This window comes from Musca autumnalis, unplaced genomic scaffold, assembly GCF_047663935.1.
Source record: "Musca autumnalis isolate F117 unplaced genomic scaffold, ASM4766393v1 scaffold_3, whole genome shotgun sequence".
Taxonomy (NCBI): Eukaryota; Metazoa; Arthropoda; class Insecta; order Diptera; family Muscidae; genus Musca; species Musca autumnalis.
In genome coordinates, this window is record NW_027411866.1 from 218,483,604 (window position 1) to 218,507,713 (window position 24,110).

General features: G+C 36.0%; 1 protein-coding gene across 1 annotated transcript in view; it reads left to right on the forward strand.

The window, feature by feature from the left end:
* LOC141398983 (uncharacterized) overlaps positions 1-24,110 on the forward strand; it is a 438,842-nt gene that overhangs the window by 359,493 nt on the left and 55,239 nt on the right. Inside the window, exon 5 of the mRNA XM_073976860.1 lies at positions 4,179-4,441. Within this exon, the coding sequence (XP_073832961.1) occupies positions 4,179-4,441 (263 nt within the window). The remainder of the gene's footprint in view (positions 1-4,178; positions 4,442-24,110) is intronic.

Here is a 24,110-nt window from a genome sequence, read left to right on the forward strand (position 1 = left end):
AAATTGGTAAAATTTTCGATTGTTTGAGTGGAGTATTCCCCCATTGGCTCAACTTCATTTATTACCCTCTATTACAGAGAGTAATGTTTTTCAAAACGAACTGACAGTGTTGCAAAATTTTACTGATCGCTACCAATATCATGATTTCATCCCGGCGAAGGGAATTATCAATTGGCTTCTCAGTTTTTGAAATGATGCCTTTTTTAGCGAAAAACCGAACTCTTTAAGTGTCTAGTATTCCCATATGAATGAGAATCACACTCACTTTTCGGCTTTTCCAAAGAAACACCAAAATCAAAATATTTTGCAACATGTCAGCACGTATCAACTAAGAATTCTTCGAATTCTGTGAGTTGAAAAGAACACCAACACAGTTGCCTGTGAGGTTGATTATTGGAATTTTGTTTTTTTGTTTTTAACAAAGCTCCAATTCGCCCGTGCCTCGGCTGTTTTTTGTTTGTTTTGTTTTTTGTTGAAGTACAATCTCATTTTCGATTGTTTGAGTGGAGTATTCCCCCATTGGCTCAACTTCATTTATTACCCTCTATTACAGAGAGTAATGTTTTTCAAAACGAACTGACAGTGTTGCAAAATTTTACTGATCGCTACCAATATCATGATTTCATCCCGGCGAAGGGAATTATCAATTGGCTTCTCAGTTTTTGAAATGATGCCTTTTTTAGCGAAAAACCGAACTCTTTAAGTGTCTAGTATTCCCATATGAATGAGAATCACACTCACTTTTCGGCTTTTCCAAAGAAACACCAAAATCAAAATATTTTGCAACATGTCAGCACGTATCAACTAAGAATTCTTCGAATTCTGTGAGTTGAAAAGAACACCAACACAGTTGCCTGTGAGGTTGATTATTGGAATTTTGTTTTTTTGTTTTTAACAAAGCTCCAATTCGCCCGTGCCTCGGCTGTTTTTTGTTTGTTTTGTTTTTTGTTGAAGTACAATCTCATTTTCGATTGTTTGAGTGGAGTATTCCCCCATTGGCTCAACTTCATTTATTACCCTCTATTACAGAGAGTAATGTTTTTCAAAACGAACTGACAGTGTTGCAAAATTTTACTGATCGCTACCAATATCATGATTTCATCCCGGCGAAGGGAATTATCAATTGGCTTCTCAGTTTTTGAAATGATGCCTTTTTTAGCGAAAAATCAAAAATTTTTTTTAGCGAAAATCAAAATATTTTGCAACATGTCAGCACGTATCAACTAAGAATTCTTCGAATTCTGTGAGTTGAAAAGAACACCAACACAGTTAGTTGATACGTGCTGACATGTTGCAAAATATTTTGATTTTGGTGTTTCTTTGGAAAAGCCGAAAAGTGAGTGTGATTCTCATTCATATGGGAATACTAGACACTTAAAGAGTTCGGTTTTTCGCTAAAAAAGGCATCATTTCAAAAACTGAGAAGCCAATTGATAATTCCCTTCGCCGGGATGAAATCATGATATTGGTAGCGATCAGTAAAATTTTGCAACACTGTCAGTTCGTTTTGAAAAACATTACTCTCTGTAATAGAGGGTAATAAATGAAGTTGAGCCAATGGGGGAATACTCCACTCAAACAATCGAAAATGAGATTGTACTTCAACAAAAAACAAAACAAACATTGGTAAAATTTTAAATATAGATCTTATAGCGTTCTTCCTGGAAGGCACATATCGCCAACGTAAGACTAATTTGGAAGAAGATTTCTTCATCTTGCTTGTTGTCAGATAACAGAGTTAAACGCTAATATGTCCATAGAAACCCTATTCTAGGGCAGCTTTAGTCAGCGACCCACCATTTATAGTCTGGCACTAGATGACAGCTGATTTTAATACTGAATAATCTTAAACCCATGACCTACTTTGGAAAATTATTCCCGAGGTGGGCGCTGGTGGGCATCATGACTAAAACCTTTGGTCAAATTTAAGTATATGATCGAATTGGCATTACAAAATACACTAAGAAAATATGCAGCTATCTAGAATCCCACAACACGCTAAACCACTATTTTTTAATAAAATTTAACTATTACCTCCTCCTTCAAAATCCACTATAACATTTTGCTATATTAGTCAAATGTTCCGACTTTTGAAGCTATTCTTAAGAAGATCGCGTTCGAATGAAAAAAAACTAATATATTTTTAAAAAGGCCCATGTCATAGCTGTCAGAGTTGCCACATATTGTACCAACATTTTGACATTCATTTTTTTATTTTTGGCCAATGGGTGGATCCACTGTGCAATGGTTCCCTGGTCTAAACGATATCGGGAACCCGCCACCAAGTAATTTCGACTTGAAATCCTTTAACAACATTTCACTTCTTTAAATGTAACACACAAATATATACACACATACATATGGTAAATTTCAAAATTCCTTTACAATTACATACAAAATAAATTAAAAACTTTTTTGGCGAGCACATCCGCCATTTTTGGTACATGTGTTACGAAAAAAATCGTGGTTTCAAATCTGTTCGCGTTCACAAAATTGGATGCTGCACTCAAAAGTTATATGCGGTTTTACTCTCTTGTAAAGAAAAAATATTTAAAAATTCCTATTGTGTTGTAATATGAACATGTATATATGAATCGTTAGCAACATTTGATATCTATCCGTAGATGCTAAAATAGTTGCTAAATTTATTTTTATTTTCGCGGAAAATCAAAAAAATATTGAAGAAATCTTGGAATAAATTTTATTTATTCTAAATCAGAGTCCAAAAAATCTCTAAATAAATCATTTAAAAATACGTACAGAATCTAGACAACGCGTAGAAAAATGTGAGACCAAAATTATAAATATCGCGTTTATAACTTGCATATTACAGCAACAACAAAGAACGGAAACTTATTGTTGGAAATTATTTCAAAAATATATTTTTGGTTAAATACGAAAAATTTTAAAAATAAATGTTGGGAGTTATTCTATTATTTCGCTAAATTTCGATCCAAATCCTGAAGTATTTTGCTTAAACTTCTACGAGAAAAGTAATTAGTCATCGTGAAAGTATATTTGCTTTCTGTGATAAGCAATAGAAATAAGAAGTAGAGAGTAATATTGAAATTACAATCAAAGAAAAAACATAGAAGTTAAAAACCGAATAATTCGCGAATTGGTTTAAATCGGTTGATGTGCATGTGCTTTTCGGATACAGGGAGTCCATGTCTATCAATATGCATGGATTTTCCCATGTTTCATTCAGCGGCCAAAGTGTGCCATCAGTTGCATCTTACTTATTTTGGGATAAATAGGGATATTACTCCTGAATCTTTGTAATTTGTTACACACCTTTTTGGCAAATATTATAATCGCGTATAAAGGATTACATTTATGCAAAAATAATCAAAGAAAATCGCGGTTCAATTCACGGAATTGTCAAAATATATTTTTGCAGATTTTCCTACTTTCAAGGTATCTATATTCGGCGTTTTAGTGGATGGATTCGACCGCGGAAGAGCTCATTAGATCCGGCACGTAAAAAAACTAAAATCACGCGGGGTTCAGGGATACCTGTACGACAGTTGTAAATTTTAAAGACAAAAAATAGGTTTTTTCAGAAAATTTTCGCACCAAATTTTCGCCTTTGGACTCCTATTACTAGGAAGCTGTACGGAGCACACTCATGAGATATACATCGAACGACGTGGAATCGCGAGTTCTACAATCCTATAAACTAGTTTGGATTATTATCTAGTTGCACCCACTATTTATAAGAAAAATTCGAAAAACCCAGTTTTCAAAACTTCAAAATGTTAGCATCGATTTTAGGGGGATGCAGTGTATATATCGACAAGTCATACATTAGAACCATGTTGCCCAAGGGGTATTCTTCAATTCTTTCTTTGAGCTTATGTCTGAATTTTCCGTGGTTTGACCAGAAATCAAGAAAGAACACAAAAAAACTTGTAAACTTCAACACATTTTTACCCATTTTTTAATATTACCACCAACGCAGCTTCCACGAAAATTATTTGTTATGGTCCATATTATGAGATCGTGGCTAAAACACTTCAATTAATATAAATATATTCATATTTTATAAGATATATTAACAGTTCGCGACTTATTAAATGGTAAACCTCAACTTCAACGATTGAAAAACTTTTTTGAATATTACCATATCTATTTAAAATTCATAATATTCATATCATTCCTTTGTCCTCTTCTTGCAGGCCTCTTTCTTGAATGTCCCGGTACCACAGCAATATCATTACGTTCAACTTTGGAGCGAATATCATCACCTATACATTCGCTGTCAATTTATGATTTTGATCGTTCGGTCACGTCTCTATCGCAGGATGTCTTCCAACCAGGTGTCAATATAAGACATTTACAGTTTTCACATTCACATTTGGAAACGTTGAAAGATAATAGTCTCAAGAATGTACGTGCATCATTGGAATCGTTGAGCATCGTTAATGGTAAATTAACACAGGTATGTATAACGCGCAGCACATGTTTGAAGTGTAACATTGTGGGTGGTATACACGTGTTTCTATATCCATATAAGTTTATATGTTGTAGAGGCATATGTTCGAAATGTTCGGTCATATGGACATGATTATATATTTGTATATGAGTGTCATAAAAATAACGAATTTCGTAAGGGGGAACGAATGTCCATTTCACATTTGGTTGATAATGATATGTGTCAGTATGTTGAAAATAGGAACAGTGCTGAAGAGTGCTCCTTTTTATTTACGTTTGAGGTTTCAAGTTACTTATTACGTTCTGGAAACTCATTTCATTTTGAAAACATTTCTCCAAAGGTATATCCTTTTCTCTATTAAAGGAATTTAAAAGAGACACATTTCTTTATTAGCAAACGTAATTTTATAACATGAGGAACATTTTTCCATTGCATTGGATTTTCATTAAAATCTTCGTGTTGTATAAGATTTCAAAATAAGCCTTAGGCAGAAATTTTTAATACATTACAGCAGTTTGTTTGTTTTCTTCTTTGAATTCTCATTTCCTTTGATATCTTAAAATACTCATTCATTTTGAAATAATGCTGCAACCACGGTAATGGCTGGATGGAATTAGTAGGAATTATTGTTCCAGTGGAAATCAGAACAAGAAGAAGAAAATGATGAATAAAGCAACCGATTACAAAAGTGAATATTACACGAATAATGCGCATTACTTATGCATGTTATACTGTGCGTCTATGGTAATGTGAATACGTTGTTGGTTGGTGTTAGTCATCGTTAAGCATAAACACGTGTGGATGCATGAATATGGAACGGAAACGGATGTGTTTGCGTGTTGGGTACAGCAACACACATTCACTCACCTACACACTCTTGTACTGACATAAACTCCAACAATCTCATAACTACAACCAAGTTTATTGTGGCATAGGGAACATCAAAACACATCTCCAAAAGCCAAACCCAAGATGTGATAACACGTTTCCAGCAATCATGGATGTTCTTATGTGATTTTCATATCCAGGTTACAAGGGAGAGCTTTATGGAGGGATTGTTGAATTTGTTTTGCCCACTGTTGTTGTTCGTTTATTTTGGTGTTCCTCCTTCATACCAAGGACCTGTGTCGAATTGAAAACGTGTTGAAAACAGATTCTTCATCATCTGTTCATGTTGTCGTTGTTGTCGTTATTAGAGTGTTGACGCGCTCCAGTGTGAATTAAATATTTAATTTACAGTCAGAATAATTTACCACACATGACTGATGTTGTTATTCTCTACGTGTTCGTATTATTGTTGTTAGCCCTTTATGACCAATACTAGTGGCTTAACGTCAAAAATTTAGTCTGTCATGTTTCTGTATTTTCATTTGTATGTTAACACAACAAATGTTGGCAGCGTATTTTTCGTTTACGTTATTAATACAAATATGTCTAAGCAAATTTTAGCATGTCATGTAAATCTGTGTGTGAACATATGTGCATGTAATATGCTAATTTGACAGTAGAGAAGGATGGTCAGATTCCAAACATATGCTATGGAATTTATAACACATTCATTGATTGTGTATTTTGAAAGAGGATTTACGTTAAAACGTATGGCGCCAGTGGTAAAGACATTGAAGATTTCCAAATAAAAGCAAATGTCGACAACTTCAAAGTGTTGAAAGCTGATTAAACAGGAGAATTTAAGAGAACCTTTGTCCTTTCAGTGATAATAATGGTAGTTTTCCAAGCAAAAGCTAGGGCTACTTCAACTGACTCGCGGTTTTTCTCCGAAACTATATATCAAAAGTGTCTTTTATGCTAAACACTTTCAAAACAAAAATTAAATATTGGGGAATTTCGGAATGAAATCGAACATTTTTATTTTTCAAAAAAGTGTTCTTTGTTTTCCATTGCTTTGTTGATGCTGCTAATCAGCAAAGCACTTCAGTATATTTTCAGATTTTGTGGCTAACGGTTCCAGAGATATCGGGTCTTGAAAAAGTCGAATTCTGTAAAACCAATACGCTCCCCATAAACGATACTCCCGACTTTCGGTTTTTTGGGGATCTTAGCTACAATTTCTTTACCAAACTAGCTGTAATTTGACATTTGAGGTTCTTAGATGTCATAAAATATCTCCACAAAAAACCGTCAATATAGGTCCATGTTTTGGTATAGCCCTCATGTAACGGTACCTCCCGATTTTCGGTATTTTGGGGGATTTTAGCTACATTTTTGACCGAACTACCTGTAATTTAGCGTTTGGGGTTCCCAGTGGCCACAAAACTATTCCACCAAAAATTGTCAATATTGGTACATAACGGTACTTTCCGGTTTAGGTACTTTGGGGTTTAGCTAAAATTTTTTACCAACCCAGCTGTAATTTGGCATTTAAGGTTTAGCTATATTTGTTATACCTGTAATTTAACGTTTGGGGTTCAAAAAGGCCGCAAAACTACTCCACCAAAAAATGTCAACATAGATCCATGTTTTGGTATAGCCCCCTATATCGGTACCTCCCGGTTTCGGTATATTGAGCATTTTAGCTACAATATTTTACCAACTCACCTGTAATTTGACATTTAAGGTTCTTAGTGGTCACAAAACATCGTCTCTAAAAATTGTCAGCATAGGTCCACGTTTTGATATAGCCACCCTATATCGCTACCTCCCGATTTTCGGTATTTTGGGGATCTTAGCTAAAATTTTCTACAAAACTAGCTGTAATTTGACATTTGAGGCTCTTAGAGGTCACAAAATATGTCCACTAAAAATCATCAACATAGGTCCATGTTTTGTTATATCCCCCATATAACAGTACCTTCCGATTTTCAGTATTTTGGGGATTTTAGGTAATTTTTTTTTACCGAACTACCTGTAATTCGATGGGTTCCCAGTGGCCATAAAACATCTCCACCAAAATTTGTGAACATAAACTCATGTTTTGGTAAAGCCCCAAATAACGGTACCTCATGATTTTGGGGATTTTAGCTAAATTTTGAGACCGAGCTGCCTGTAATTTCACGTTTGGGGATCCCAGTGGCCACAAAACTACTCCACAACCCACCCCCCCATATATCGCTTCCTCCGATTTTCGGTATTGTGAGGATTATAGCCACAATTTTTGACGTAACTATCTGTAAAGATGCCGATAGGTTGAAGATATTTTTTAGGTAAAATAAAAATATCTCAGCCAAAAATTGTGAACAGAAAAGAAAGTAAATATTCCGTTTTAGTTCAGAATATTTTATGGTGGTGGGTATAAGAAGTTCGGCCAGGCCGAACTTAACGCTTGTTTTGTATTTATGTTTTTGTTGTAGCAACGCATATATGTTCGTTAGAGTATTATTTCAGCTATCAGGTTTTGGTTCCTCTGAAATTCTGCAACCTTGACTGGTTGCGTCCATAAATAATCAAGAGACCGGTATTGGGGTTAGCTGGGCAGCTAAAAACATGCAGTGTGTCGTGTGGTCCAAATCCACATGACTGGAATGTGTTGGGTATCGTTGCATCAATTCGATCCTAATACGAATAGAGGCGGCTACATCGTCCGGATCTTAACTGGTCTAAAACAAATGGTGTTGGCCTTGACAGCTGGTTATGGATGGGTGGTCCCCAAGAACGACATTCACACTGTATCTCTGTATTACGGCGTAACAGTCCGTTGACTTCAAGGGTAAGCTCTCTAACTCTTGGTTCTTCAGGGTTCGTACGACGAAGGTCATTTGCTAGTCCTGTCGCCTCTGCTGGGATATTCGGTCATATTTCGGGTATTCGACCAGCAGGTATGTAACGAGCGGCTGATGCAGTGATGATGACCCGGAAAGTTCTCTCAGCTACCCGAGGATCTGAGGAAATGAGCAGCTCTCTCAAATGGTGATTGGTAAAATCTCTGAACCCTTGCCAATAAGCCTTTCGACGGTTCAGGAAAGTACGGCGTTCACCCCCCTAGGAGCGTCTTCATTTACCGTGCAAAACCTGGAGCTATCAATTTGCTCGACCAGCGTTGTGCTCCTCTGGTCATTACCTAGAGTGATTGGTAAAATCTCTGAACCCTTGCCAATAAGCCTTTCCACGGTTCAGAAAAGTACGGCGTTCACAAGTTATGGAATCGGGTGATCTATTTACGGAGACAGTTATAGGGAGGTGGTCCGAGCCAGGGGACATGTCGGGTTGTAGGATACGTCATTTATCAGAGCAGATGCCACAATGTTGATATCTGCCAAGCTGTGGCAATCTCCCCAAACCCCCTAGGAGCGTCTTCATTTACCGTGCACAACGTGGAGCTATCAATTTGCTCGACCAGCGTTGTACTCCTCTGGTCATTACCTTGAACGGAATGCCAAAACTCATGATAAGTATTGAGGTCCCCTAGCATCAGACGGTTATTGCCCTCTAAAAGCGAACTAATATCGGGCATATAACGCAGGGCACAGCTATTAATTGGCGGTATGTGCACATTATGCAGCTCTACCTCGGCAGTAATGCAATTACTGCTAACCCCTACAGATCTGTACTGGAAGGCAAGTATTAGGAAGGTAAGTCTTCCTCCTCACCGCTTCATGTGCGAACCTTCCGCATAAAATTGTAACCATCACAACGTTGGAAGCTACAGGTGGCGGTGAGCTTTGTTTCCTGGATTGCGTCGACCTTGATGTTTCCGACTCATAAAGTCCACAATTTCGTATTGCGGAGACCGTTGCAATTGAGTTGCAGGAATTATGCATTTCCCGGCCGTTGAACAACAACTTTGCTGTGTTCCTTGTTGTTGGGGAGTGTCGGACGACGAAGTTGAAGACACACTAGGTGATGTTCTGGCGCAGCAAGTAGCAACATACCTATCGCTGTAATGTCGGGTGCAACAAAGCCGGAGCACCCTCGAAAATGCACCCATTCCCTACATCCACTACATCTCACCGATACTGACAGGTGGTGGATGCTAATCTGGCAAACGGAACAGATCCATACTAGCCCGGGGCTCATCTCTATTCCTAAAGAAGATGAGATCAGGCATTCCGGGATAAATTGCCGATCCCTCCGATTGGAAAAATTTTAATTATTCGAATTCCACTATAAACAACGGCTTAGAATTTGTAATTAATCGTAGTTCAATACAAAAAAATCAAGAAAAAAACATTTATAAAAATTGATTTTAAATATTACATCGCGAAAATTACATCCAAGCCCAATGTACAGTTTTTTTTTCTATTTGTTATACCCTCAGCATTTATGTGAACGAGGCACAGTGGAAAAAAGTACCGAATTAGCGCGCCAAAAGTAAAAGTCTATGTTTTATTGTATGTTTGTCCATAAATTCGATATGAACAGCAATAAATTGACAATTTTACTTCATTTATTAATATATTTGGTAAATTTGTATTTTTACCGTAGAATGGTACCTATCGATTTTCGGTATTTTAAAGATTTCTACCACATTATCCAACCGAAACGGCTAGGATCTGGTATTTAGTCTCCGTGGGGGTTATGCATACACTCCTATAAACATTTTCGGTATAGGACCATGTTTTCATATAGCCCCCATAGACCGGTACCACCGATTTCGGTAATTTTGGAGGTTTTAGCCATATTATCCAACCGATATAGCTGAAAGTTGACATTTAGTCTTCGTTGGTGGTATAAAATATTCCAACGGAGAATTTTCGGCGCAGGTACACGCATAGATATGGCCCCCATAGAAAGGTACCGCTCTAATTACAGCATTTTTACATAAAAAATGATATTAATAAAAATAGTAATAAAATAAAATGTTGCAGTTTGTTGCAGCTAAAATTTTACAAATCAGTTAAGAACTATGTGTACTAAAAATAAAATAAAAAATCTACGCGCCATCCCGCGACACTCCTTAATAATAGCTTTAACAAAGTGCTCAATTTGGAAAAAAAATCGGATGTCACATGTTTTAAGTGTAAAATCCGAGTTGCAATAAATAACATCTTATATTCAACATTTTTTAAATCACCTGCTTCACGAAATGTTAAATTCAATAAAGCTTTAAAATTACTTTGTAAGAAGAGTGCATGCGACGATCACAAATTTACTACTAAACTATATTATGAAAACTAGTTAAAAAAATGTCAACCAAAAACGGACCGTTATTCCGCTTAGACTGATGCAAAACAAATTATTTTAAATGCCGTTGCATTCTGTGGACACCTTAGATTAATACTGCAACAATCATTTTTAAATTGGCGTATGCGATTTTTTTTACTTTTGGCGCGCTAGATCGGTATTTTTTTCCACTGTGCGAGGGTATATACACTTTCATACGGGCAAAATGTGCCTCATCGAAATAATGGTTTTAGACCCCAAGTATGTTTGTACGATATCCGTTTCAGACAATTTGGAGTCGATTGAGCAATGTCCGTCCGCCTGTCTGGCTGGCTGGAGCGCTCGATAACTCTAGAACGGATGAACCGATTAGGTTCAAATTTTGGCTTTCGCAATATTTTGTCCAAACTTAGTTTAACTTCGAAAAAAATCGATCCACTATTTCCGGTACCTCCCACACAAAAGTTCGAAAATGTTCGAAAATTTGTGCACACGATAACTCTTGGAGGTAGTAACCGATTTGGTCCATACGTTGCACATCCTGAAATGTGTACCAGAATTAGATAAGGTTTCAATATGGATTCAATCGCTCCACCCCTTCGGGTACCTCCTACACAAAATTTCGGAAAAGTTCAGTTTAGGGCCATCTCTAGAATCGCTTTGATTTTTGTTTAAGCGTCTTGTATTCACTGCCCCCATACGACGGTACAAGTTTCATTAAAAGCAAGTCCATACTTCCTGAGAAAATAGCATGAAAGTTGCAAAAAACCCCTATGACCCCATGTGAAGTGGTTGGAGAGCAAGATATCACTAGAACGGGTTTGCCGATTCGGTCCAACATTTGGCCTCAGTAATATGTTGTCCAAACATATTTTAAGTTCGAAGATACGCCATATCGGTCCACTCCTTCAGGTACCTCTCCAACAAAAGATCAAAAATGTTCGGAAAAGTTGTTCGTACGGTATCTCTTAAAGGGAGTGGCCGAATTGGTCCATACTTTACACATCCTAATACATCTACCAGATATAGATCAGGTTCAAATATGGACTATTGTATGTGGGAGGTACCGGATGGAGTGGACAACATCCGGTACCTCCCACATACAATTTCGGATTAGTTCACTTTAAGACCTGCTGTCGAATCCCTTTTAATTTTTGTTGAAGCAACTTGCATTCGCTGCCTCAATTACGATGGTAAATGTTTTTTCAGGGTCAAGTCCATACTTCTTGAGCAAACAGCCCGAAGGGTGTAAAAACCCCATCGGCACCATATGTAGTGGCTGGAGATCCACTTCCATAATGGTCAATTCCTTTTAGTATCTGCTCCGCAAAACTTTTGATCTTTTATCCTAATCAACATTTTTGTCGATGAAAACGCCCAACGCCCCCCTAAATACATACGTTTTCTTTTTTTTTTTTTTTTTTTGGAAAAATTGTTTCAATGTACACGGTGCTCTTGAAACAATTTTAAATGGAAGGTGCTTACACCTTAGAAGTTTTTGCGGATTCTGAAACTACAATGTTCGTAGATGAGAAAAATCAAAAAACAAAAAAAATCGCCTGAGCGCTTTTTAAATAAATCGCGATTTAAGTTGACATTTTTAGGGGTTGTTTAGGTTATCACGATTTTGCTGAGAAACCGCAAGTCCTATCAAAATGGGACTAAAGAAAATATTGTAGCTATGAACATTTTCTACAAGATCGACCTTCACGGTGTTTTCGTAGTTTTTGCCATTTTTGAGATATAGAAGTTTAAATTGGGACAATGCACTGACTGTATCGCCCACTTATAAAACAATGTCATGAAGGGTGCGCCTTAACTAACATTTGATAAAAACCTCTTACACAGGGAAAGTTTTTGTGAATTCTGAAAGAGCTGTGTTCATAGATGAGAAAAATTCAAAAACAAGAAAAAATCGCTGTTGGGATTTTTAAATAAATCGCGGTCAAAATTCACATTTTTAGGTGTTTTTTAGGTTTTCACGATTTTGCTTGGAAACCGCAAGTCCAATCGAAATGGAGCTAAAGAAATCCTCAAAATTCTCTAGAGGATTTACGTTTATCATTTGTTCCCAGCTTGTACCATGTTTGAGATAAGGAAGCTCAGTTTACATTTTTAGTTTTTTTGTTAGGGTTTCGCGAATTTGCTTGAATACGGTAAGTCTTATCGATATGGGACCTGAGAAAATCTTAAAGTTGTGAAAATTCTATACAAGACTGGCTTAAGTAACTTATCCTAAGTTGTAACAGTTTTTTAGATATATAAGTTGGGAATTTGCAGTCATGACATTGTTCTATAAGGGGGCGATACAGAATTGAATTGAATTTGAATTGTCCCAATTTGAACTTCTATATCAAGCTTTTTGTAGAAAATTAACTTATGTTGAAACTGAGGTATGGGGTATTGTAACTCGCGATCAGTTTTACTATACCATAACTTTTGACCGCATTTAGGCAAAATAAACTGTTTTAGCCCGATTCACCGAGGGGTTTCGTAAAATAATAATTTGACCGGAAGCTGCGGTCGTACTAATGTAAAAAAATCGGAAAAAATCGATGAAATAAACGAGTTTCATTATGTTATTTTCCAATTAGTGGTTTTACAACACAATGTAGAGCTTAATGCTCAAAGGAGAAGTTAAAGAGCACACTTCAGAGTTGAAGTTTCTGATGTATGATTTTTTAATATATCCACTGTATCTACCTCAAACGGATGCTGACATTTTGAAACCTGAAAAATGGGGTTTTTTGAATTTTTGCTCTAATCGGGACGCGCAGCTGGATTTCCCTAAAAGCTTATTATTGGATTGTGGTATTCGCGATTTCGCATTTTTTAATGTATAACATGAGGGTGTAGCCCTCACAGGATCACAGTAATCTGCGCCTAAACACGAAATTTTTGTGCGTAAATTTTTCACAAAAACCTATTTTTTTGGTTTAAAATTTACAAACATCATTCGATTTCCGTGGAAACCCGCGTAAATTTAATTTTTTTACGTTCTGAATCTAACAAGCCACGACGCGTAAAAATCCACCCACTAGATCGGCGGATATGATACCCCTCAAATTTCGAAAATTTGCAAAAAATTATTTTGAAAATATCGCATATTAAAACGCGTTTTGGATGTGTCAGTTCTACTTAAATAAATAGATCGATACGCGTGTTTAAACTGCGCGAAAACAGATATTTAAAAACTATCGCTAATCCAGAGATATAATAGATTTTTTCTAAAAATTAAGTGCGATGCTACATCCACGGTTCTTGATGGATCGCATTAAAACGGCATAGAAAGATGTATTTTTTAATGGTGATTATTGAAATCGGATGCGCATAAAATGTAAATGAACTTCGCGGTAATTGTGACCATTTTACTGTATTTTGCACCCTTAAATGCAGCAGATGCTACATCGTGGCCGCCAAATGGAATTTGACAAACTGTACATCAAATAAAAGGGATTGATTAGCTGTGTTGGAAAATCGGATGCGCATCATGTCATTTTCATAATTACGCGGTTTATATGCATCTTAAATGTTGTAATATTCAATATAACATTATTTTAATATTATGCCACAATTGGAATTCCTTGTGATTTAATATAAGGTTCTAATAATATTATCCAATAGGAAAACTATAAGCCAAAAATTTGTTACAACGGAATATCATCATTATTGCCTGAAATTTTGACGAAAATGCCGAAGAACTCAAACATTTTTTCTCCATCTTTTCCTATAAAACCATAAAAAAATAAAATTAGAATAATATGATTTTAATTTTTTCGTAATATTTTCTTCGTATTTTTGCAAATAACATGAATACTATAGCTCCAACCTTCACAACTTAGGTTTCATTTTATTCCTCAAAATTTCTGGATGCTGTTATAATTTTTTTATATATTTTTCGTAACTATGAGCGCTTATGTTTCAAAAATATGTTTGTAAATACGTGAAATTATTTAACAAATTTGATTTTTCGCGAATCCATTGAGACTTTGCGATTATTTTTTGCATCATCGCAAAGGGTACGAATTCAGTTAACGATAATAGGATATAACAGCTAACTATATTAAGCCGCGATTTTTTTTACAATTTTTTCTAATTATCATAATTAAAACGGTCATATCTTTTGCGCGCAAAGATCAAAGTTAGTAACGAAAACAGATTTGGAATGCTGATTTTTTTCTTAATCTATGTACCAAAAATCATTGATATAGCATCAAAAATTTTTTTTGATTTTTTTGAAATGGAAAAGACAATTTTAGACATTTTTCCTGATATCTCAATAACGGTAAAACCGACGAGAATGCCATAAAGGTCAATCTTGTAGAGAATTTTTATAGCTCGAACATTTGTTTTAGTCCCATTTTGATAGAACTTGCGGTTTCCAAGCAAAATAGCGAAAACCTAAACAACCACTAAAAATTTCAACTTAAATCGCGATTTATTTAAAAAGCGCTCCGGCGATTTTTTTTGTTTTTTGATTTTTCTCATCTATAAACATTGTAGTTTCAGAATCCGCAAAAACTTCCGAGGTGTAAGCACCTTCCATTTAAAATTGTTTCAAGAGCACCGTGTGTACACAGGCTGGGGGTATATCTCTGTCGGCAAAGCCGACTGATACTTTTTTACTTGTTATTAAAAAACAAAAAATACAAAAAAAGATTTAGTTAATTCCGACCAATATTAAAGAAATTATGAGTATAACTTTGCATAAAGTTTTAACAGAATTCGACTTTTTCAAGGCGCGATATCCCTGGAATTGTCGGCCAAAAAAAATCTGAAGATATACTGAAATGTTTTCATGAGGAGCAGTAGCATCACAGCAATAAATGAAATCAAAAACCACTTTTTGCAAAAGTGTCCGATTTCACTTAGAAATCCCCATATATGTATGTTGTATTGTTCGGCTACAGGTTTTTCAATTAAAAAAAAAACTTGATGTTCTTAGTTTTCAAGATTTTTTTTATTTCCAAAATTTTGGTTGGAGTCTCCAATCATCTTCAGAAAACTACAATAATTATTTCTTTTAAATCCTCAATTATATTGTCAATAATGGCCCAAAATACTCTTAAAAATAATAACAAAAATATTCCTAAAAATCCTGCATTACAGCACATCTACAATTTTATTCGACATCCATTTTCAACACAGTTTGTAACATGTTATATTCAATTTAAGAATACAACAAAGTTAATGAAATATTACAAATGTTTGAATGAACTCTGTAAATACACTTGTTGTTGTTGCTGCTGTTGGCTGCCTGCAAGAGAAAATAACACTATAAAAATTTCGTTACATATAATGTATGTAGGACACTGGAGTGCCTGTAACCGAAAGTGACACAATTGTGTGTTGTGGAGTGAAAATTATGTTTGTCGCCAAAATGAATTATAACATATACACAGTTTTGTCACATTTAAACAATGTTGTTTTCCCAAAACATATATACGCACACAATGTTGATACAACCCACACCCCTTAAAAATATATTAACAAATTTTGTCATCACCAGCAAGCATCATGACCGCTGTCAACGCCATGATAATCGTTTTTAACATTTGCAATAGTAGTGGTTGAAAGTTTTTTAAAGCAGATACAGTGGATACTAGAGTTGTGCCAAAGAAACTATATTGAACTATCTAGTTCACTTTGCAGTTTCAATGGCCCACATTTTTCCTATGAACAAACTGCGTATACTTAATATCACACGTTTTATTTTATGATGTTAGTCATAGGTTTTGGGAACTAGTACAAGGAACTAGGAATTACATTACCTAATTCTAGTGGGTACATAACATATTAATAGACAGAAGAATCCTATGCAAATGCATATATGGTTAGGATAGTCGTAGAGGAAATCTGATTAGACAGAAACTCGTTTTATCACAAAATAAAACGAATTAGGCCCAGAAATTTTTGCATGTTTTGCAAAAAAAAACCACATGTAAGGATTTGTGGCCTCAATATTGCACCGAAATTACTGAAATTTTGAATTAAGTCTTCGTTGGGCGTATAAAACTATCCACCTGAAATTTGTTAGTATAGGTCCACGACTTCATATAGCCCCCATAGAACTGTACCCGATTTCCAGTATTTTGAAGGTTGTGTTCTCAATATCCTTCGGAAATGGCTGAAATTTGGTAGTAAGTCTTCCTTGGGGGTAAAAACTTTCCACCTACAAATTTCCGGTTTAGGTTTCGGCATTCATATGGCCCCCATAGTACGATACCTCCCGATTTTCGGTATTTTGAAGGTTATGGCTGTGGTTATACATTTATTTATTTTGTTGACTTGTCTGAAGAGACTTTTAAACAGAAAATTGTACACACAAACATTTTTGTACCTATTATTGAAATATTTGTTGAATAAGAAAATATGTAAATTGCATATGACATATGTTTCGACTGCAATTTAATCAGAAGCCAAAAAAAGCGCGTGTCAAAATTTGACATGAATCGAACCAAAAATTCAGTTGTCTACATATTAATGAGCAGGCATTTTGTAGAACTATGGTAGCGTATGTGTATTCGAATTTATATAAATGAAATATTACTAATCCGACACCATCAATCTGGAACACTGTACCATATTTAAGATAATCGTGTGCAAACAACAAACAAAATATCTAAAACTTCCATAATGTTTATACATTTCGCACCATATCTCCAAAACGGTTAAATTTATCGTAGTGTTTTCTGTCGTATAAATATTCGAAACATTCCAGAACACGCGACATGTAATTGTATATTATACAAACTAAATATTTTTGGATAAAATAAAATGTTTTTGGAAGTGGCAAAAAATATTGGTCTTAAAAGATAATTTGCGTGGAAGCTGTGGCTATATTTATGTTAAAAAATGGGTAAAAATAGGTTGAAGCCAACATGTCTTTTTTGTTTTCTCTAAATTTTTGAGTAAACCACACTTCTCTCGATTTTCCTCTCAAAGTAAAAGTAGAAGCAAACTAAATAAGGATCATCTCACTAACGTATTACTTTTCAAAATTTGAAGTGCTTCTACCATTAAATGATGCTGACATTTTGAGGCCTGATTTACAGTGTTTTTTGAAAATTTCTTCTAATTTCATTCCGTAAACAAGTTTTTCAAAAAATCGTATATAGGATTGTAGTACTTGATCGCCTTGAAATAGATATATATAGTTGTAGATTTTCATGGTGATATTGAAACCGGATGAGGAACGAAATTGTATGCACTTTGCGCAAATTAGCGATGTTTTATAGGGTTTTTAATGCTAAGATGCAGCCGATGCTACATCTTAGTATCCAAACTATATTTCAAAAAATATACACAAATTAAAATATATGGTCTTGCGGTACATGAAATTCACATTCGGACAAAATGATTTTGATAATTGCGCGATTTACTTGTATTTTAAAATGCATATATATTAAAATGGGTTATTTGGCCTCTATTTCCATTTCAGAAGCCTTGAGATATATCCTCCGCAACCCAATTATCTTTCTCAATGGGAAAACTTTAAAATGAATGTCCATAAAGCAAAATCCGTTATTTTATTGGAAGATTTAAATAAAATGAAGGAAGTAGTCCTAGAGATTTTTCCAATATTTTCTACTGCATGTGAAAAAAATATTTTATCAAACAAAAAATTATTTTTTTACAAAAATATGTGCTTATTTTGGCTGTAACATCGAAACTATAACACCAACCTGTATGATTTTAGTCTCATTTGATTAGCCGTGAAGTTTTGATCTACCACCTATTTTGAAAAAAAGCTGACTTATATTCAATCATTTATCAATTTTATGTACACTCCGCGAATTCTGAGTAAAATTTTACATGTATTATGCAATCTTCTCGCTGCAGTCACTTCGAGAGAACTTTTAAGCAACAATTGTGCTCATTAAACTAATTAGCGTTTTTATAATGTTTTCTTTATTAAAAGCCGAAATAAAACCGCCATAACTTTTGCCCGCAACAACCAAAAATTGGCTCGCGACCTGATTCGTACTGGTAAATTTTTTCTTAACTTATATACGAAAAATCTTTTATGTTGCGCGAAAAAAATTATCCTTTTTTTTTGAAATGGTATATGAAATAATTGACAATATTCGTGATATACTCCCAGCAAAATTTGAAGGAAGGGATTCCATGCGATGGCGTGATTTCATGCCATCTTTTGCACTGGTTCAAACGAAGTCGTGAATGATTCGATCTTTTCATTAGCATTTGAACCAATGCAAAGGAATGATCCGATCTTTTCATCAGCATTTAAACACATTCCATCGATCGAATAGAGATGAATTTTGTGTGTTTTATACCCTCCACCATAGGGTGGGGGTATATTAAGTTTGCCACTACGTTTGTAGCTACTCGAAAAAATCATTGTAGGCCCCACAAAGTATATATATACTGGATCAATGTGCAATTCTACATCGATATAGCCATGTCCGTCCGTCTGTGGAAATCACTCTAGCGTCCGAACGGATTGACGTAGGTTGATGAAATTTTGGGAAAATATGTTATATTTACGTAGGACTTTTGGTATTGAAAGCGGGCTATGTAGGTCCACGCTCTCGTATAGCTCCCATACAAAATGACGCGTGGCGCGTCGTCGTTTTAAGGAATTTTTAAGATATTTGGACCATTTTACCACCGAATTGGTTGTAATTTGGTACTTTGTGTTTCCAGATGCCAAAAAATATTCCTACCAAAGTTGGGTTATATAGGTCCACGTTTTGGTATAGCCCCCATATAAGGCCCCATATAAAGTACGCGTCATTTCAATATATTTTGAATGTATTAGACCCATTTGACCACAGAATTGGTTGTAAATTATTATTTTGTGTCTTCGGAGGCCAGAAAACATTCCTTCCAAAGTTGGGTTCACGTTTTGGTATAGCACCACATAAGGCCCCTTATAAAGTACGCGTCATTTTAATATATTTTGACCAAAGAATCGGTTGAAACTTTGTATTTTGTGTTTCCGGAGGCTAAGAAACATTTCTACCATAAAATGTTTATATAGGTCCACGTGTTGATATAGCCCCCATAATACAATATCTCCCGATTTTCGATATTTTGAACGTTTTAGCCTCATTATCACACCGAAATGGCTGAAATTTGGTATTTAGTCTTCTTTAGGCGTATAAAACTTTCCCCCAGAAATTTGTAGGTTTAAGTCCATGCCATCATATAGCCCCCATAGAACGGTACCTTCCGAATTTCGGTATTTTGAAGGTTGTGGCCACATTTATCCACCGAAATGGCTGAAATATGTGGTGGAGGGTATAAAAAGTTCGGCCCGACCGAACTTAACGCTTTTCTTACTTGTTATTTATACACATTTTTCTAAATATATAAGATTAATTATTTACAACAGGCTTGATGTTGTCAGAGATGCAAAGGGTTAGTGAAAATTACATGCCAAAGCATTATAGGAAATGACATGTATGTTAATGACATGCTTTCCAGCTCATATAAAATTCATCGATGAAGATGCTAAAAAGATGACATGCCAGATCATTTTCACCCATGATTGAATGGCACCTTTTGCTGGGTTTACACAAAAATTACCGAATGTCAATGTTGCCTTTGTTTTGAAATACTATTGATGGAGGCGATTCAAAGCAAACTTCATTTGTATTTAATTTAACATTTCTCCATTACATTTGGGACTGTCTATCCTGCCACGCAATTTGTGTGATGTGTTTGAACCACATACTAAGCTAGTAATGTAATAAACTCAGTGAGTCATACTGTGTGCAAAAGTTCACTCATATGTAATAATACAGGGAAAGCTTAACACAAGCATTCGCCAAAATGCTGTGAGTTTTTCAAGTGTGGCATTGACTGATTTTCGAAAAGGACATGTTTGAAATGTGCCAATTGTCTTCGACAATGTCTTGTTAAGTGTGTCTTGTTTTTGAACATTGAGAGACTTTCTCAGCTAGCATTTTCCATCGTACATTACTCCAAACAGGCACTACCAGGCGATAGAAAACCGCAACAGCGAGCTCACGTTCTTAGCGATGAAGGTAAATCGTACTCGTATTATCTTAAATGTGTTTAAAAATTTGATTTTGAAATCATAATTGCATTAGCTATTGAGACAATAATTTTTTTGCAACATTTCATTGACTTGAATTATATGTCATGTTCTTGGCACAGAATAACATGGCTTAAATTTTTGCTTCAATCCTTAAATAGTAAAGAAACAAGTGACTTTTACAGACCTTCATTGCGTACCCTTTACGGTTAATGTATCTGACAGAACGCATGTGAGAAATAATTCGTTCTGATGGTTTATTTTTAGTCATTCAACATAAATTATATTTCATGTTTGTTGTGTTATGAATGAAAATGTGTAGATTTGTGTGCCTGCCTGCCTGCCAGAATGTGCATAAATGCTGCCACGTTTGGTTGGTTACATGGCTCCATTCATGTGTTGGCGTTGAGTGTAAATGACAGTTGTAGCCACCGCCATCATCAGTATCCTTTTAAATGTTTGTAATTTATTTTAATAAGAGGATTTTAGATGAATTCTTTTTTCACCTAGCTTTGATGTACCCGACTACCACACTCACAGCACAGACAAACACACTCAAATATGGTACCGGGCGTTAATTAAATTGAAATAAAACAAATGTAAACTGTTGACAGAGCAAATGAGTTTCCGTGTGCATTATGCTAAAAATTCGTTTAAGTTTTACAACAACAAATATGTAATAGACTAAATACAATTAAAAAAATACAATACTGTTTAACAAATGAAATTGAGTCTTTAAGGATGATGGAGGAAGAATTTGGGAATTTTATTTTTAATGATGAATTAAGAGGAAAAATAATGTCTTTGGTGGTTAGGAATCTCGGAAAAGCTTTTATTTTTTTTGTACATTCACTTGGGAATATGAGAAATAATATACATTGCGATATTTTGATGACGAAATAAATATGCTTTGGATACTTCTAGGTATAATTTCTAATGTAACTTTTTACTTGTTGTTTAAAATGAAGGTTAAAGTTAAAAATAATTATTTTGACCAATTTTTAAAAAAAGTATTGGATATAAGAATTAGAAAGCGCTTTCAGGGTTATGGAATGCTAATGGCGATAACACTAACCACTAACCGACCGGAAAAATATTGGCCTCTTCTGTCCACTGGCGTCGTGAAGAGACACCATGTTACAGTCCTCAGGACGGTGCCAGTAGGTAGGTTTGAATATTCGTCCACTGCCGTATAGCTTACCTCAAACCGGTCTATTGCTTTATAAGAGGCCAACACAATTTTTCTGTCAGCACCCAAGTGATGCCGTTCAGCGATTTGAGGACATTGTTCCAAACTCTGATTTGGTCGCAAATAAATGTATCCTACCAAAGCTGTACGATAATATATATCACTTCAGCCGTCCAGGTGGTGAACAGTGCGTTCGTAAATTTAATGGAGGCTATTTTCATATTCCTCAGACTGTACTAAGTCAGCTTTTTAGATATTTAACCTATCACATATGACATCGAAGATCGAACCCGACGCCTAGATCGTATAATCATCTGCAAACATTACGATCTCTACGCCGTCTGGAAGATGTGGGATATCAGAACGGTAGAGGTTAAACAGTTCCGGAGATATCACCCCGGTTTGCGGGACTCTAAGCTTTCTGCCTGTAAGCAGCATACCACTGAGACCGCCAACGCTCGTCAGCAGCTACTTGCTCACCGCTCTCAGCCAGATTACCGGCGTGACCATATCGCAGCCAGCCCGTTCGCAGCATGGTCGCTTACCTCCCGCTACCCCAGCTCACCGCTCGTAGCCAGTTCGCCCATGACATCTTACCGCCCATAACTTCAGCTCACCGCTCCCAGTCAGACTGCTCGTGACACAGTACCGCCCGTATCTAGCTACTCGCTGATGACCAGCACGGTGACAGCTCAAAGATTGGCACCTTTAAATTCACCTAAGCAGCCCAGTGCCAGCTAACCGCTCGTAGCCAGTCGTGACAGATTACAGCACGTAGTCAGCAACTCGCTTGTGAACAACTCACCGCTCAGAATCGCTCGTAGCCAGCAAGTGATCAACTCGCAGACACCATACCGATCACAGACAGCTCGCGCCAACAACCATTTCACCGCTTAGAATAGCACTACCTGAACATCCCTGTGGGAATCTCTCGAGGGCAACCGTATACCAAAGAAGTGCAATCAGGACCTGATTTTATAACTGTCTGAACTTCATCTGTATATTCTATTACATCTGAAATTCCACTTATTTTCCGGAATTCATACTGATGTTGGGCAGTTGGGAAACAGCTTCTGATCATGGGAAGCAGTAGTGTCTCAAGAATTTTCGCTGTTGGCAATAGCAGAAAAATCGGCCTTTTTGACTCGCTTCTGCTGACATACTTGTCTGGCTTCAGCAGCGGAACCACCTCAGCTACAATATGGGTGCATAGAAATCAGTTGATGACACTAGCCAACTACTCAACTGCGGGATCATGCTTAAGTAATTCAGTGAGGGCCCAAGAGTTAGAACGACTTTGCGTTTCAAAAGACAGGTGTACCACCACCTCAACTGAGAGAGTTCTAACACGCTCACCTCTTCGCAACTCTGTCACTGTCACGCTGTTAAAATTAACATTCGTTTTGCGATTATTCTTTCCGGCATTCGAGAGAGATTTAACCTATGCCCATAACTTATTCAATCCTGTACCAATGTGTCATTGTTTCAGTGGTCCTACCACTTTTTCGCTTATATATATATCCTTTATATACATCTGTATATCTTACATAAAGTGTGAATTAATTACATAAAAACAGGCGTAAAATATTCATGTTGAACATAGGGCATCGACAAGCTCTCACCATCTTATTCTATCATTGGCCTGACCCCAGGTTATATGGACTGATTCAAGTTCTCTTTTTGTACAACGAATTCAGGTGTTTCTTGGTTGTCCTCGTTTGCGTTGCCTTTGCGGATTCCAGTCTAGAACGGTTCTGGCGATATCACTGTGTGGTCGACGCAAAATGTGGCCCAACTAAATCCATTTCCTCCTGCGAATTTCTACATCGACAGGGCTACAGTTGGTTCGGAGCAATAGTTCTGAATTTGATATTCTGTTAGGCCACAAAATTCTCAAAAGATGGCGTAAGCAATGTTTAATAAATACTTGAAGCTTCCGAGTCGTCGCTTGTGTAAAACTCCAAGTCGTACACCCATACAGCAGAATAGATTTGATGCTGCAGTTAAATATTCTAATTTTTTTTGTGGTTGATATGACATTACTCTCCAGACTTTGTTGAGCGATCAAAAAGCGTTTCTAGCCTTGTTAATACGATCGCTGATATCAGCTTCAGATCCACCGTCTTTGGTAATCTTGCTACCTAAGTAACAGAAGTATTCGACGTCTTCAATGTTGTGTCCGTTTATTGATAGTGGCGTTTAAAATGTTGTACCTATTCTCATAAGCTTTGTCTTTACGGTATTTATTTTTAAACCTACTTTGGAGGCGTTTCGTGTTAGCGATTCTAATTTGGTTTTGATGTGGTCGATGCTGTGAACGAAAAAGCAAATGTCATCTTCGTAATCGATGTCATCAAGGAAGTCATTTATATAGCGGGTACGCTATTTGTTGATTCTAAAACAGA